This window comes from Vipera ursinii (assembly GCF_947247035.1).
Source record: "Vipera ursinii genome assembly, chromosome: 1".
NCBI classification, from domain to species: Eukaryota; Metazoa; Chordata; class Lepidosauria; order Squamata; family Viperidae; genus Vipera; species Vipera ursinii.
In genome coordinates this window covers 193,897,143-193,913,062 of record NC_139512.1, presented here as the reverse complement: position 1 = coordinate 193,913,062, position 15,920 = coordinate 193,897,143, and the positions used below count along the sequence as shown (strand labels likewise).

Sequence of the window (15,920 nt, the reverse complement as noted above, 5' to 3'; positions counted from 1 at the left end):
AGTTCTCAGTGCTGATGCTTAATTTTCAAAACTTCTATATTACCAAGGGACCTACGACATCAGCCAAAGAAATACCCAGCAAGTACAAAATCTGATCCGGGGAGCCGCTTTTGTGCAGAGGGGAAAATTGTTCCTACAGGTTTTTTAAAAGGCTTGTATGGCGGAAAAAGGGCTGGCGATCTCGACAAGCAGATTGGCGAACGCTTTTGCATTTAGACAGAATATATATATATATATATAAACGTGTCTCTATTTTTTCCACGTTTGGGGGAAACGGGAGACGACGGCAATTTTTCTAATTTTTTTTTTAAAAAAAGAAATTATACTTGGTTTGATGGTGGCTTTGGTTCTTTTCTTTCCTTTTAAATTTGGAAAAGGAATTTAATTTTACGCCTCGTTCGAAGAACGCAAAATGTCAACTACCTTTCCAGGACTCGTCCACGATGCGGAGGTATTTTGTGTTGTGTGGGCGCGCGGGTGTGTGCGCGTGTGAGTGTGTGTCTGTGCGCGTGTATGCTTATGCGTGTGTGTGTGTGTGTGTGTGTTCGAATGAGCCTCTATGTGTGCGCGTGTGTGCGGCTGAGTTTTTCTGCTCTTTCTCTCGCGCACGCTTTCTTTTGTGTGTGTGTGTATGTTAATCCACATTGGACCGTTACATTTAATTATAATCCGGTTTCAGAAAGAACTTGGGGAAGGAAAGAGCGAAAATTCGTTAAGACATCTGTCGCCGGGAACAGGCAAAGGGGCAAACCACTGCCGCATTCAAACGGTTGCCCGGACCAAAACAGACTGAGCGGCGCGAGAATGTGCTGAAATGTTGGCAACGCTGGAAAAAAGTGGTCCGAGAGACAGCTGGGGACCTGGGAGCCCAGCAACCCACAACTCCCCTTCGGATTGTCGGAAGGGGAAGTTTGGGTATGGGCTTGTTACGGGACGGGACGGAGATCTTTTTTAACCAGAAGGGGTGAAGCCATTTCGAGAGCTTCGCTACAGAGCAGTGCAACCTGCGCTCCAAAGTAGGGGGGCTGCGTCTTTAGCCCGAAAAGGCGCCGATCTGCGCCTGAGACTGGGGCCGGGGGGGGGGAGAAACGGAGCGGCTTTTGCGTTGGGCGATTTCGCCAAAGCAACCACGGCGAACGCGGGGAAAGCGCGACTTTTTGGCCAGGCGGTGTTGAGTCTTGCTTTCAGGCGCAGGTTTTTACTCTCCTCCCCCCTCTCCCCCCCAAACACACACACACACACACACACACACACACAGAGACGTTTTAATTTTGTCTCCCTCCTTTAAAAAAGAAACCAAAGCAAAGTGTAGCTCAGAGCTGCCTGGCATCAACCCAAGGTACTGTATAGGTGAGGGGCAAGGCTAAGGAAACCGGGCTGGGGCCGGGGAGAGCCTTAGACAGGACGGGGTACTTCGGGCCGCCCCGCTTTTTTCCCCATGCCCGGCCTGCCGACCCTGGGTTACTTTTTCCATTCTGCTTTTTCAGATACGTCACGATGGATCAAACAGTTACCGTTTGATGCAGCTGGGATGCTTGGAGTCTGTGGCCAACTCCACCGTCGCCTACTCTTCCTCGTCGCCGCTCACCTATTCCACCACGGGCACTGAGTTCGCCAGCCCCTATTTCTCCGCCAACCACCAATACACTCCCCTACACCACCAGTCCTTCCACTACGAGTTCCAACACAGCCACCCGGCGGTTAACCCCGACGCCTACTCCTTGAATTCACTCCACCACTCGCAGCAATACTATCAGCAGATCCACCATGGAGAACCCGCCGACTTCATCAATTTGCACAACGCCCGGGCGCTCAAATCCTCCTGCTTGGACGAGCAGAGGCGCGAACTTGGGTGTTTAGACGCCTACCGCCGACACGACCTCTCTCTTATGAGCCATGGCACCCAATATGGGATGCATCCAGATCAAAGGCTCCTGCCGGGACCAGGCCTTGGGCTGGCGGCCACGGGAGCGGACGATTTGCAGGTAAATGGCATGCGCTGCCTGGGCGCGCGGAATCGCCCCGATCCTTCTCTACTTCCTCTCCCTGACACCTTGCCTCTCGTGCTCTGGATCAGGATCTTCCAGCCCTGCCCTGCCCTGCCCTGCCCTGCCCTGCCCTGCCCAGACAGACTAGCGCTCCCTCGTCCGAAGCCCCGTCCTACGAGGACAGGGGACCCAGCTTAAGGGCCAGGCAGGACGCGTCGCGACCGGGGGGGGGGGGGGAAATCCGCCGTCCTCCAAAGGGAAAGTTAAACACAGAAAGTAGACTTCCTATTAAGTCCCAAAATGAAGAAACGGCCAAAGATTACCGGACAAGACCAGAGGTGTAGCTAGCAGTAGCTCTGAAATGCCAGGGTGTGACTATATCTGAACTCCGAGTCCAGCCAGTTTCTTTTACTTAATCTTTTCCTGGTCTTAACATCGGCGGGAATTTGTTTCTATGGGCGCCTTAGAAACGTAAACAATAAAAGACCTCCCTACATTTCGGCTTACCTCTCAGCTCTGCCTACTTCGAAGCATATAGCTGTTTATGTTTGCTTACACAAACATATTTTTCCGAAATATTATTTCGGAATTCACACACACACAGAGAGAGAGAGAGCGAGAGCGAGAGCGAGAGAGAGAGAGAGAGAGAGAGAGAGAGAGAGAAAGAGAAAGAGAAAGAGAAAGAGAAAGAGAAAGAGAAAGAGAAAGAGAAAGAGAAAGAGAGAGAGAGAGAGAGAGAGAGAGAGAGAACTGGAAAAATCAGCCGAGCAGGTTGGTCAAGAGAACTATTTTCCCGGCTACAAACTGATAAAGTGGATTCTGGTTACCGCGCTTGACACCGTGATTATTTAATGTCCCGGTTTTCTTATCACTCTTTCTTCCCTCAAACTATATAAATTATAATAGTTTTCTATTAAATTATCCCTTCCAAACATGTTAAAAAGTGATTCTATTTTCAGTGAAAAACAGAAAAGAATTTTTAAGCCGAAAGTGAAAAAGGACGGGTTAATAAGCTAACTAAATGAAAGCCTCTCACACTCATACACGGGCGGAATCTCCACAAGGATAAAATCCTCAGGGGCCATAGACTCCTTAAAACCTGACTTTCTGCGCTGAAACTCACCCAATAATTTTCTACGCGTCTGTTGCCCCCTTCCCACCCACCCCCGTTCCGTTTTCAACAAGAGCTTCCCTTATGTTCCTCCTTCTCCAAATCTGCCATTCACTGTGTAGCTTCACTAAGACCTATTTACTCCCCCTTTTTTATAACCACGTCTGCTGCTGATTTTTTTAGCTGTACATTTTTTTCTATGCCAAGCACAAAGCCTTGTATTTTTTTTCAAAAGAAGGGATTAGCGTCGTTTGCAAGGAAACCCACAATGCGTAAATCCTGTGCGAGAAAGCACCATAGTTTATCCAATTTTCGACTTAGTGCCATTCAACTGGTCACTTGTGCAATGTCATCCGACCAAACAACGTTTTCCCCCTTCGACCCTCCCTTTTCCCTCTCCAGGCAGGAGAAAAGCAGATTCATCTGGAAGAACCGTTTCCATTTTTTAATTTGTTTATTATTTCTAGCTAAGAAAGGAGAAAATAAGATCAATCTTCTCCCCCTTTTAAATAGGTATGCTTCTCTCTCTCTCTCTCTCTCTCTCTCTCTCTCTCTCTCTCTCTCTGTGTGTGTGTGTGTGTGTGTTTGTGTGTGTGTGTGTGTGTGCTCATTGGGTAGTTGATCTATGCAAGATTGTTAAAAAGCTCAGCTCAACAAAACGTTTCTCTGATTCTTCAATTGTACTTGCAGCCTGGCCAACATTCTAATCAGGATACAGAAATGCTGGTTTGTTTGGACCATGCCATCATGGCTACTTCCTTAATTGCAAATCAGGAACAGAAGTACAAAAAGAGAGAGGGGACTACTGTAACTTATCTATGTAGCTCTGCCTTATTGATGCTTTGTTCATTTCTCTTCCAGGTTTTATAGGAGCAAATAATCAGATTTATGACCCAAAGTCATAAAGATCCAAAGTGAAAGGGCTCAAATAAGAGTGTTACTCTCAAGTCTTCCAGTCTCTCCTCCCCCTTCTTTTCCACTTTCCTCATCAACATATGTCTCATTTCTAATGCAACAAATGTAAATATACTTTCCCCTGCTCAGAATGTTAAGTGAAAGTCCAATAGTTTGGAAGGCTGTTTAAGTCAGCCTAACAGATGCAAGGATTCTTGGAACCACAGTGGACATCTTTCAGTCCCCTAAAAAGATTTTCCATGGGCAACAAAAGAAACTGTCACACCTTTTCCCATCATTGCTTTAATTTATGCTCAGTCGCCCAGTTTTGTCCATATTGATTTCATAATCACTTTAAGGCAGAACATTTAAACTCAAAAGAGGCCTTGGGAAAGGAGGGATTTTTCAGGCCAGCATCAAGAGGGTGAAAAAGGGGTGGGGGTGGGGGTGAAGGACCACAAAGGTGGTTTTTGTAAAAGGGGTTTTTTTTTGGGGGGGGGGGGTTGGGATATGATTATTATGTACCAACTCTTCCTCCACATGAACTTAATTCATCACAGACTGCTGCGTAGGTGAACCGCTTTTAAAAGCTTATTCCGTAATTAAAACCTGATTTGTTTGTAGAGGAAAGTATGTGTCTTTCTTGAAATTTGCTGTACTAAAAAGAATTGGGAGATGTTGTTGGACAGAGCATGTAGGTACGCACAATATACACACATAAGGAAAGGGTCTTTAAAAATAAAATTCTGAGTTTTTTCTTGCGTTTTAAGACAGGCCGTGATGCTCACTTTATGTACTTCTATGGGCAGTACCTAATCTATCTTGGTCATTTTCCTGTTCAGTTTAAGACTAGAACTATATTGTTTAGAAGGATCCATTTTTATATGGGTACACCCCTCCAATTTAATTCCATTCTCAGATCTGTCCAGGGTCTTTTTCTAATTTGATTCACTGTTGGCAATTTTGTGACACAGAGATGCTGCATTTCCAGAGGCCCTGCATATTTTATAGGCACAAATAGGCAGAAAATCACTTTCATTTTTATTTTTATTTTTTTTTTCATCTGCCAAATATCCCTTTGGCAAGTTCTGTCTGTGTCCATGCTACTCGCTTCCTCTTTGTCTGCCTGCCAATCAATCACTCCGTCAAAGAACTGTCATATTAGAGAACAGAAAAGAAGAAGGAGAAAAGACGGCTTATTTGTTTTGAGCACAAGCTTTTCTAAGGTCTCTCCTTCCCCGTCTCACAATTCCAAAGGAGAGTTATTGTATCCATTGCAAAGACTGCAGCTTCTGCTAAAATCCCAACCGTTTCAGCCTTGCAGCTACGCATTTTACCTACCTGGATTTTTCAATCTGATTTTTTCTCTTCTTTATTCAAGGGTTCGGTGGAGGCCCAGTGTGGGCTAGTACTGAACGGACAAGGTGGGGTGATAAGGAGAGGTAAGCACTTTTTTAAAATATATATTTATACGTATATCTCCTCTTCACCTCCCACTTAAAAAAAACACCAACCCAAGTCGTTTGCCTATAGCCTGAAACGCGGGACCAGCTTTGTGGGACAAGGCAGGTGTGCAAAATTTAGTTTTAAAAAGCATTCGGGGACCTTGTCTGTCTTTTGTATTCCTGCAACACTCTCTCCCCCCCTCTTTGCTCTCCATCAGTGGAATCTTGTAAGAAACCTCAGAAATCATACTGAGGAGGGGAAAAGCAGGTTTAAATGATCTGTATTGCTTGGAGGGCTTTTGAATTCAGACATGGCCATATTGAAGTGGAAGGTTCAAGAATGAAAGAAAGACCTGCTCTCTTGACGACTTAATGATGGGCGGTGTTGTGTGGATCTTTTTACACCTGCTGGCTCCGTTTCACTGTTTTGGTAAGTGTCTTGTTGCCTTCCAGTCATGCTTGTGGCTGGAACAATTTGCACCAGGAAAGAGAAAGCCAGGGGAAGGAACGAGATGACTGTTAGCAATTCAATCAATTCTATTTAAAATCGAAGGCAGCGTTTGCAAATGAAAATACTGGCAGGTGCAGGAAAGGTGCAGCAACAGACGCAGAATGGGGAGTTTCTGCACTCCAAATTCTATATTCCTATCATTGTGATTTAAGTGTCTGGAGATATATTTGTTTGAATAGGAGGTGTCAGTTCACGTTCTTATGTCACCATTTTTTAAACAGACATAAGAGTTACTTTGTCAGAAGGTTTAGAATGAAGGAGAAGGAAAATATCAGAGCAGCACCTGTTTCAACCTTACCGTGATGTGAAATATATTTGAAGGAAAATAGGGCTTTTAACTTTCATAAATTGTAGAGAATGAGGTGATCTCCTTCTCCCACTAATCCACTCCACAAGGTCTGGAATTCACAACTAGAAATGGGGAGAGACAACCTTTAATTGTTGGGTTGGAGGTTGGAATTTATGCCAGGTTTATGTTAGGCTTTTAATTACTCCTGATCCAATCCCTGATAGCAAACAGAATAATGGTACAATGGTTGAGTTTGTAGTAGGTATGTTCATTGACTCAGCTGGAATGTATGCTCGTTAAATTAGTTATAACTTCAAGTAAAACAAATAAGGCCAATTATAAGTTAATGAATAGACTAAACTGAAAGTAAATGTAAAGAAATACCTATGTTGCTTTATGGGTGTCATCCACTTGGCTCATGTATACAGATAAGTGAATTTCAGATTTGCTTTTGTACTATATATGTTATGAATTCAGTTCATTGTCATTGTGGAAGAAATTAGTGGATTGAATTTCATTTCTAGGAAGAGTGGGCCACAATGAACAAGAGGGATATTCACCTTAAAGTCTAGGTTAGATCTGTGAAATCATGATTGCTCATAAAGGTAATATGAATTAAAGGTAAATGTAAAGGTTCCCCCACATGTGCTAGTCATTTCGGACTCTAGGGGCCGGTGCTCATCTCCGTTTCAAAGCCGAAGAGCCAGCGCTTGTCCGAGGACATCTCTGTGGTCATGTGGCCAGCATGACTAGACGCCAAAGGCGCACAGAACGCTGTTACCTTCCCACTGTAGTGGTCCCTATTTTTCTACTTGCATTTTTATGTGCTTTTGAACTGCTGGGACTAAAACAAGCAGAAGCTGGGACTGGCAGTGAAATCTCTTTTAAAACCAAACTTCGAGCATTCTAAAAATGCATTAATTGGGAAAGACGATCGGGATAGCTTTTTGGTGCTGAAATGGACAGCGCCTTGACGAGACATTCTTTGATGATTGCTTTGGTAACTACGCCCTCAAGGTTTTATAGGTCTTTCGCTTTTAGACCTTTGAACAGTGGGGATCTGGAAGGCTTATTTCTAAATATGTTATGGCTTGCCTGTTGTATTTCCCTAACTATAGGCCAATGGAGTCATCCATTCTAAACCATAATCTCAATTGTAAATCCCTTCCTTCCGTCTTTTGACCCCTTCTTCCTCTGCATACAAGGTTTTTGTTTTTGTGTTTGGAGATCCACAAATAATTTTATCAGAATAAATAAAATACTTTTTCCCAAGGGTTAGTTGCAGTTTAGATATGAAAGAAAGGGTCATTTATCTGGCATAAGCCACTTGAAATAATTAAAAATGACTTCTTCGTTCTCAGTGAAATAACTATTTCCCGCTGTAAGAGGGAGGAAGGGAGGTTGAATTCCTAGGTACTCAACATATCAGAGATAAACAAATGCTTTTGTCTTTTGGGCTAGACCATTACTGCCAAAAGAGAAAGAAATTGTCTTTCCTTCAACGCATTTGTAGTGCTTGACTGCACGCTAATTTCCCATCTGAAGGAGATTTTTCACTAGTCCTTCAGATAGTTAGTACCAATGCAATTTCTTTAAACTCTTTCCTGGTAATTACTGGCGCTACTGATTGCAGGAAAGAAAGAACTCTACTCACTCTTTCTTTCCCTCCCTACTTCCTCTTCTTTTTAAAATGTAGCTGAATTATTCAGTGATGCAAAGAATGATAATAAAGAAATCCTGTCTGAAAATGAAAAGCTGTTTCTTGACTAATCTTAAAAGCTCACGCTCTGGTTCCATGAGCCATCCATCTGCCTTCCGAGGGAAGACAGTGCTGTATGTTTTAAATGTGTGCTTAAAGTGCATAAGACATACTGCATACCTTTTAAAAACATGATAGAAATAATCATAACATTTAGACTGGCCGTGAAATTTTCAGTATGGAACTATCCACTAACACTTTAAAACATATAGGTAGGGGGCTACCTTACAGTTTGAACTCTCTGTTAAGATAGATTAGGGTAATTTCAAAGAAGGGAGGCACTCTACATTTAGAAGGCACGCACGGGGTAAGGAAAGAAAGAAAAGAAGACAACGGTTTCACTTAGAAACCAACAAAAGGAAAAGAGGGGGAGAGAAAAACTTGTTTGATTTAAGGAAAACAAGTAATTTGAATTCCCAGTTTGAGGGGGGAGGGGTGGAAGGAGAGAATAATACAGAGACTTGGCTTTAGAAACGAATAATTATTAAACAGATGGGGGAACTGACAAGAGTGAAGCCTAAGCTATTCATGCGAAATAAAATGGTGGGATACGATAGATAGATAGATAGATGATAGATAGATAGATAGATAGATAGATAGATAGATAGATAGATAGATAGAACCATTTTAACCCCGGATTTATCTTGGCTCTGGGCTGCTGCACACAGGATTTTCCTGTGTTCTTGGAAACCTGCTTTCCTGCTCCCCAGCACCTCCATCCCACCCAAGAAGTTGCCTCCTGCCCATCTCTTCCTTTGACTTGGCTGGTCCGGGGGGGGGGGTAATTCCTGTTTTTTGTTTTTTTTTGCCTTGGTCAGTTTGTTGCTTTCATGAGAGTCGGGAGAGGAGGACCTTTTCCTTTTGAAGATTGCGGTGGGGGGAGGGGCGATTGGGACGGCAGGGCTTCAGTGTTGGCCTGCTAATTACCAGCCAGCGCCAACAGTAGCCACTGATTAGATGGCCCAGCTCCCACCGCTATCACTTCCAGTTAATGACGTTCAGGATTTCGCCTGGAGCTCCGCTCCTTGCACCATCGCAACCAATAATCTTTACTTTACCTGCTGTGGGCGTATCGATAGCTTCTCTAGCCTCAGGCATCAAGCTTTGATATGCTAATCTTTCTGAGGACCCAAATTCTGCAGAGATCATATTAATGTTGTACATACAGACTGGCACAGCTTTGCCTTAAAAGTTGAATATTCAGATCGGTTGTTTCAAAAGGAATCACTTGCAAAGATACGAATTTCCTATTTACAGAAGATGTCTGAGAGGGGGTGAAAGAAAGATCTCTCTCTCTCTCTCTCTCTCTCTCTCTCTCTCCTCCAGCCATTCCTTCTCTTCTCTTCTCTTCTCTTCTCTTCTCTTCTCTTCTCTTCTCTTCTCTTCTCTTCTCTCATTTTTAAAAAATCCTCTAATTACAAATCTAGGGCTGAAGTTTGTGTGTGCATGCCTATGCGTATGTGTCTGTCTATCTATTTTCCCTTTTTCCTTTTGCCTACTTCTTCTGTGGAGCCATTCTAGAAATGGGCAACTTCCTAAATATAGAAGAAAGAAATAAAAAGAGAAAGAGAGAAAGAAAGAAAGAAAGAAAGAAAGAAAGAAAGAGAGAAAGAAAGAAAGAAAGAGAGAAAGAGAGAAAGAAAGAGAGAAAGAGAGAAAGAGAGAAAGAAAGAAAGAAAGAAAGAGAGAGAGAGAGAAAGAAAGAGAGAAAGAGAGAAAGAGAGAAAGAAAGAAAGAAAGAAAGAAAGAAAGAAAGAAAGAAAGAAAGAAAGAAAGAAAGAAAAGAAAGAAAGAAAGAAAGGAAAAAATGAAGAAAAAGGAAGGGGTGGGGTGGGGTGGGGTGGGAGGAGAGGGGATACTTAACCCTCCTGTGTCGTTTTGTGAAATGGCAATCTCCCCCCTTCCCTACCCAAAAGAGAGAGAGAGAGGGAAAAAAACCCTGCCTCTTGTTTCACTTTGTGATCGTCTATCTTTCCCTGCCCCAGGCTAATTTCAGCAGCTTAAATACTGCTATCGCCTCTGGGCCATAAAAAGAAAAAGGGGACCCGGGCTATCCACACTGTCTCTTTCCCGATTGCCCTTGGCAACGTGAAATACAAACTACTTTGAATCAAAACATTTTGGAGAAATTAATATGATCTGAACTCTTCCCGTTTTAAGAGATCTTGAGTTTGTCAAATCGCTTAGAGGTGACTGACATGAAAAAGCTGAGGTATTAATGTGGAGCTAGAAACATAGTCAGATCTTATTTGATTAAAAACATCTTTTTTTAAAAAAAAAAGTCGTATAAAAAGGCTGAGCATTAGTCACCAAAAAGCAGCCTACCCAATAAATCACCTCTGTGGACAACCCTACGTTCCTGCCTTTGTTGTGTTTACTTAAGGCGCAAGCTATTCGGTTTTGATTGTATACCTTTTCATCTGCAATTTTAATTTGAGGCACTTAATTATGAAAACTAAGCCTAATGGTTATTCGGGGGTGGCGGGGAGAGGGTGGAAGAGGGGGAGAGAAAAGGGAATGAAGAGAGTTTTTCAGCTTGAGGTGGGACTAAAGCTCCAGAGGGCAATATCTCAGACCCAGCATTTTACCAACATGTTTTGCTTCTACATTCATTCTGATGGGAGGACGTAGCGCGACGATGCATATATGCCGCATTAGGAACATCTCCACTTCTCCTCCACCCAGCCGCGTGTGGAAGAGAGGGTTAAGAAAAGGACGCAAGCCGGGCAGGGAAGGGAAGCGGTTGGTTGGTTTTCACCGAAACTTAACAAGACATTTGGGCGCAGTTTTTCCTCCAGATCAGGGCTGGAAAAAGGAGGGCAGCCGATGTGAGGATCGAAGTGATCCTAGGCCAGGGGTCTTCAAACTTGGCCCTTTTATGACTTGTGGACTTCAACTCCCAGAATTCCTCAGCCAGCAAAGCTGGCTGAGGAATTCTGGGAGTTGAAGTCCACAAGTCATAAAAGGGCCAAGTTTGAAGACCCCTGTCCTAGGCCCTGTTTCTCGCCAGTAAGGCTGGCAGGCTCAATTCGCGCAGGTACACCAACGCGCCGTCTGCCGCCTCTATGGCTTTGCGCTTTTGTTTCTTTCCCAGATTTCGGAGCCCTTTTATTCTCCGGACGCTTCTCAATGCCCGGCTCTAATGAACGCCTCTCTCTTTGGGTTGGACGCTTCCTCTTCTTCTTTCGGTTTCCTCGCCTCCCGATTTAGCGCTATGCTCAGCAGTTAAATCTAAAAACCGCGCGGGGAACAGCTCCGATGCGTGGCTGGACTTCCACCAAGAAACCCTCCGTCACCTTTAGTCAGTGGCAGGGCCCTGAGCCCTTTCCCCCTCTCGCCTTAGGATCCAGGGCGCAAGGCCGATCGCCTTCCACCTCGCGCGTTTGGTCGGAAGGCTTAGTTACGACTTGGAGCTCGGCGTCAGGGCAGGAGAAAACAACGACCCCGGCCCCGCTAGCGCCACGCTTCAACGGCAGCCTTTGTGCCCGTCGCCCCAATTCCCTCCCCCTCTCTTCAACTCTTGGCTGCCCGCATCCTGATAATCCCATAATACGTATAATTTGCCTTTACTGTATTGTCCTTGGCGCGGCTGCCTCTTTTTTCAAGAAGCTGTTAATCTGCGTCCCATGAAAAAGCCCGACGCGCTAGGTTAATTAATAGCTCCAGTCGAGCAGATTTCAAATGAACTCACAGCAAGGCAGGGGAGAGAGAGAGAGAGGGAGAGAGAGAAACAGAGAGAGAGGGAGAGGGAGAGGGAGAGGGAGAGGGAGGGAGGGAGAGAGAGAGAGAGAGAGAGAGAGAGAGAGAGAGAGAGAGAGAGAGAGAGATCTGACCTAAGGCATAACACCTAATTCTGAAAAAATTGAATTAAGAACTCCTTGGACTATTGTCTTAGCAAATTCTTTGTGGTGTGCTTTGATGTGTCATGTTAGACTTTAGAGGAGAACACTGTAGCTTAATAACATTGTAGGTAATCATGCCACATTTAGTTATTTATTTACCGTATTTGTACACCATCATCTTTCACAATTAACGTTCTTTTTGAAAGAGTTTAAAATTTATACTTTGTATTGCAGGGTTCATTAATGTGTGGTTTAATTGGAATCCTCAGATTTCGTGATGTATCCCACAAGATGCCATTCCCAAGATGCCATCACTCAGCCTGGCCATCTTTTTAAGGGGTGGTTGTAGAGAAAGTAATGAGACAGCAAGGACAGAGGGGTCTGGATTAAATGGATGATCCAGATCTCTTCCAACTAGATCTAAGTCCAGGCCCTGGCATGAGATGAGAACCACGTTAGCCACTCTGGTGGATGAACTATATTGGGATCTGGAAGAGCATGCAGGGACTGACTGGCTGGTCGGGGGAAGGACGAGAAGACCCTTGGGAAGGGAGCGGGAGGCCAGCCACGATGCCGCTGCTGGGTTTTCCGACGTGTTTGGGCTGGCGGATCAGAGGAGGTTTGGTGGGTCACGTGAGCCTTCGGGGCAGAGGCAGCAGGGGCTTTAAATTCATTGGATCCCTTGGCAAACAGCATTTGGAGAGATTTCTTTCACTTTCCAGCCCAAGGATGCAAGAGTTCTCAGCTCTGAATCAGCCTTATGCATGCAAATCCACCTTTGGAGGATTGTAAGCCAAACTGAATGGATAAATGTCTTTCTGTGTACATCTATAGTATGTGCATATAGCTAAAGAGAAAGAATGGGAAGTAAGCTGGATGCTTGTGATCCACAGTATATTCTGTTGTTTGGGAGGAATTCAGAGAAAACGTCTAATTAAATTTCTGTTAAAATCAGTAAAATAAAATACATAAAAAAAGACATTCAGGGAATTCATCATGCTCTCTACTTCCACCCAAAAGTACAGAAAACTGTAATTTTAAGAGTGATTGATTTCCATAGGATTGAACTTCTCTAAATATTGCCCAATAAAGTCTTAGAAGTCAGTAAAATTTAATTAACAGAAGGGCTGCCTTTCAAATGGAGGTGTTACAAACTTTATCAAGAGGCAAGTTATGAAATAATCGATAACACATTCGACCTAATTTGAAGCAGGTAGGATTCGCTTTGAAACAGAAATATTACAACATTGAGGTTCAAGTCTATGCACTGTTATTCTGATCCAAAGTGCAGCTAGGTTTGATGCCCCTCTGTAGATCAGGTTAAGTGGCAGCAAATACTTGCATATATGTAAATTTGTATATCAAACTCAGATTTACATATCATGCTGAAGAAGCATGCTTCCAAAATTCTCATTCTCTCCCCCCCATCAGATGTAAACGTTTAGAATTAGATGGAGTGCCACTTGTATTTGAGAAAGCTTTTGCTTATTCAAAAGAGTGTTCCACAATTTTTAACAGGTTCCAAGTCCTTCAGTTCCCACATATCTTTATCTTAGTATGCATTTTCATTGCACGTGTGCATATTGATGAAGCACTGCAAGAAATAATATTCATGGCATTCAACTATGCATGATGTGTACCAGCAGGTCACAGCATAAAAAGAACCTCCGTGCCATCACAAAAGGATCATATCAAGGCTGTTCCAGACAGTATTTTATTCCTGTTTGCCAGTATATAGCTGGAAGGGATATATGATATTACACCCCACAGGCTAAGTCCATTTAAGGTGATCTTTACTCAAAAAAAAAAGGAATAGGGATATCACAGGCAAAGAAAGAGTCAGAAGGAGACCATTTTTACTGATCAGAGCATGAGTTTTCCCCTATAAGGAAAAATCAAGAGGTCAATCCTTTTTATTTAGAATAGAGATGAGGATTTGTGACCTTCCAGACATCGGTTGAATTTGACATTGTTGAATGTTGAGTTTCCAATATCCCTCAGTATTGCCACAGTTGGCTGAGACTGACGGGAGTTAGACTTCATCCACCCCACCCCCACCCCCCAAAAAAGAATGATCTCAGTCTTCATTGAACTGTTTTGTTATTACCCTGATAACCACAATGCCCTTTTTCTTTCTGCTCTCTATCTGTCCCCCTGGATCAAAGGAAGATATCAAAGTGAGAGCAGACCCCTTTTTGCCCCTGCAAATCTTGAAAACTGGGACAAAAGTTTGGAACATGGCATCGGAAGCATCTTTTTTTTTGAGCAATGCTGGATGCATCTTGGTGCCTGGTCAAGGTGATCTGGCATTGAATGGCACCTTTCCATTTCTTGGCAGCCTTTATAAGAAGAGACCTTGGCTGAAGCTAGAGAAAATCTCAAGGGCCAGCTAGACCTAGCGAGAAAGTGACGCTGCTGTGTCAGCGATCAATAAAGTTTCTTAAGTGTGTTTATATGCTTCTGGGCATCTATATTGGCGTAAAAGAAAATCTGGCACACAGAATGGTGAATGTAAAAAACAACAATGTTACTTGTAGAGATTTCTGGCACAACCTTTTCCTCATTCATCCTTTTTATTGTTTGTAATGCTATTATCCAACACACCAGAAAATGTACGCTGAAAAAAAAAACACCTCCTAACAGCACTGATTGAGGACAATTCCCAAACAAATCAAAACAAATTTGCAGCCTTAATATCACATTTTAATTCACCCAATTGATCCATTATAGAATATTTTAAAACACTTTTCTAATTCTTTAAAATGTACTGCTCTCTTAAATATACTTTCCTTTCTAATAACTTTAATTATAGTAATTTATTTTAAGAGTTCCTTGATCACATTTATTTATTAGATTTGTATGGCTGCCCAGGACTGTGCTTTTAAATGGGTGGCCTTACAAATCTTTTAAATGAAATAAATTAAATGAATGTAATCACCAAGGTGATACTATGTAATTTAACTTTGATTTATCATTTAAACTAGTGTGAATATGTGTCTTCAGAGTCAGCATTAATCCCTGGCCACTGCTGTAGTTTTCTGAGAAATGGTTTGCCACTGCCTTTTTCTTAGGGATGAGAAAGCACGCAAGATCACTCAGCTGGCTTTGTGCCTCAGGTGGGATTAGAACTCATGGACTCCTGGTTTCCAGCCTGTTGTCTTAACCACTACACCAAACTGACTCCCTTTTTTAAACTAGTGCACTAACCAAAAGTAGTAACTGGCTTTGCATGAAGAAGTTATCTTTTTCTTTACTGCTCCTCTCTACATATCTACCAACTGGATGTGTTTTCCCAAAAGCACAAGGTAACTCTGGATAGCAGAGGACTGGATCAGGGACTGGACACTGCCTCTCCATCATTGGTACCAAACAGCATCCAGCAGGAATTGATTCTGTCTTGGAAGGGTGAGCTGCCCCTATGGACAGGAGACGATGTAATATGGTCTCAAAGGGAAAGATGCTTCTGTCACCTAGTTGCTTAGAAGCTTTCTGCTTAATTCAGACACCTGAGAGCAGATGTAATGGACTTTTGATGAAAATATGTGAAAGGGCAGAAACAGTGGTGGGATTCAGCCGGTTCGCACCAGTTTGGCAGAACCAGTAGCTAATTTTTTGTTGCCCAGGCCCAGAATGGACTTCCGGAAGCGGCATCCACAAAGAGAACCAGTTGTTCACATATTTGAATCCCACCACTGGGCAGAAGTGTTAGGTAATGGAAGAGGTGTGTGTGGCACAGGTGCTGTGTGAATCCAGTCTCTGCTGGGGGAGGAATCTGTAGCTGAGCCTACCGCACAATCAGGCGGGATCAGAAAGTGTTCCACAGAGTGAACTGCAGCATTTGGAAAGGAGAGATCAGACGTCGTTGAGGGCAGCTGGACAAAAGTCCTGGAATTCTAAGAAACTCAAGAAAGAAAGAATTCTTGTTTCTTTTTTCATTCTTCTCTGTAGACTGACGGCAAGGCCAAGAAGTGAAAGTGAAGAAGCTGCCTAATGGAGTGAGCATATCAAAACTGTGACAAGGAACACCTGTGTGAATTAGGGAGGAAGGAAAACAATTAAGCAGCTGTAAAAAAAAAGATCC

The 15,920-nt window shown here is 43.3% G+C and overlaps 1 protein-coding gene across 1 annotated transcript in view; it reads left to right on the top strand.

Annotated features, from left to right (window-relative positions):
- Window positions 1-412: 412 nt before the first annotated feature.
- The window catches only part of TFAP2D (transcription factor AP-2 delta), a gene marked incomplete at both ends in the record, with an annotated part of 46,532 nt that continues 31,024 nt past the window's right edge, over window positions 413-15,920 (top strand). Inside the window, 3 exons of the mRNA XM_083349290.1 lie at window positions 413-451; window positions 1,488-1,985; window positions 5,375-5,435. Coding sequence (XP_083205416.1) covers window positions 413-451; window positions 1,488-1,985; window positions 5,375-5,435 — 598 coding nt within the window. The remainder of the gene's footprint in view (window positions 452-1,487; window positions 1,986-5,374; window positions 5,436-15,920) is intronic.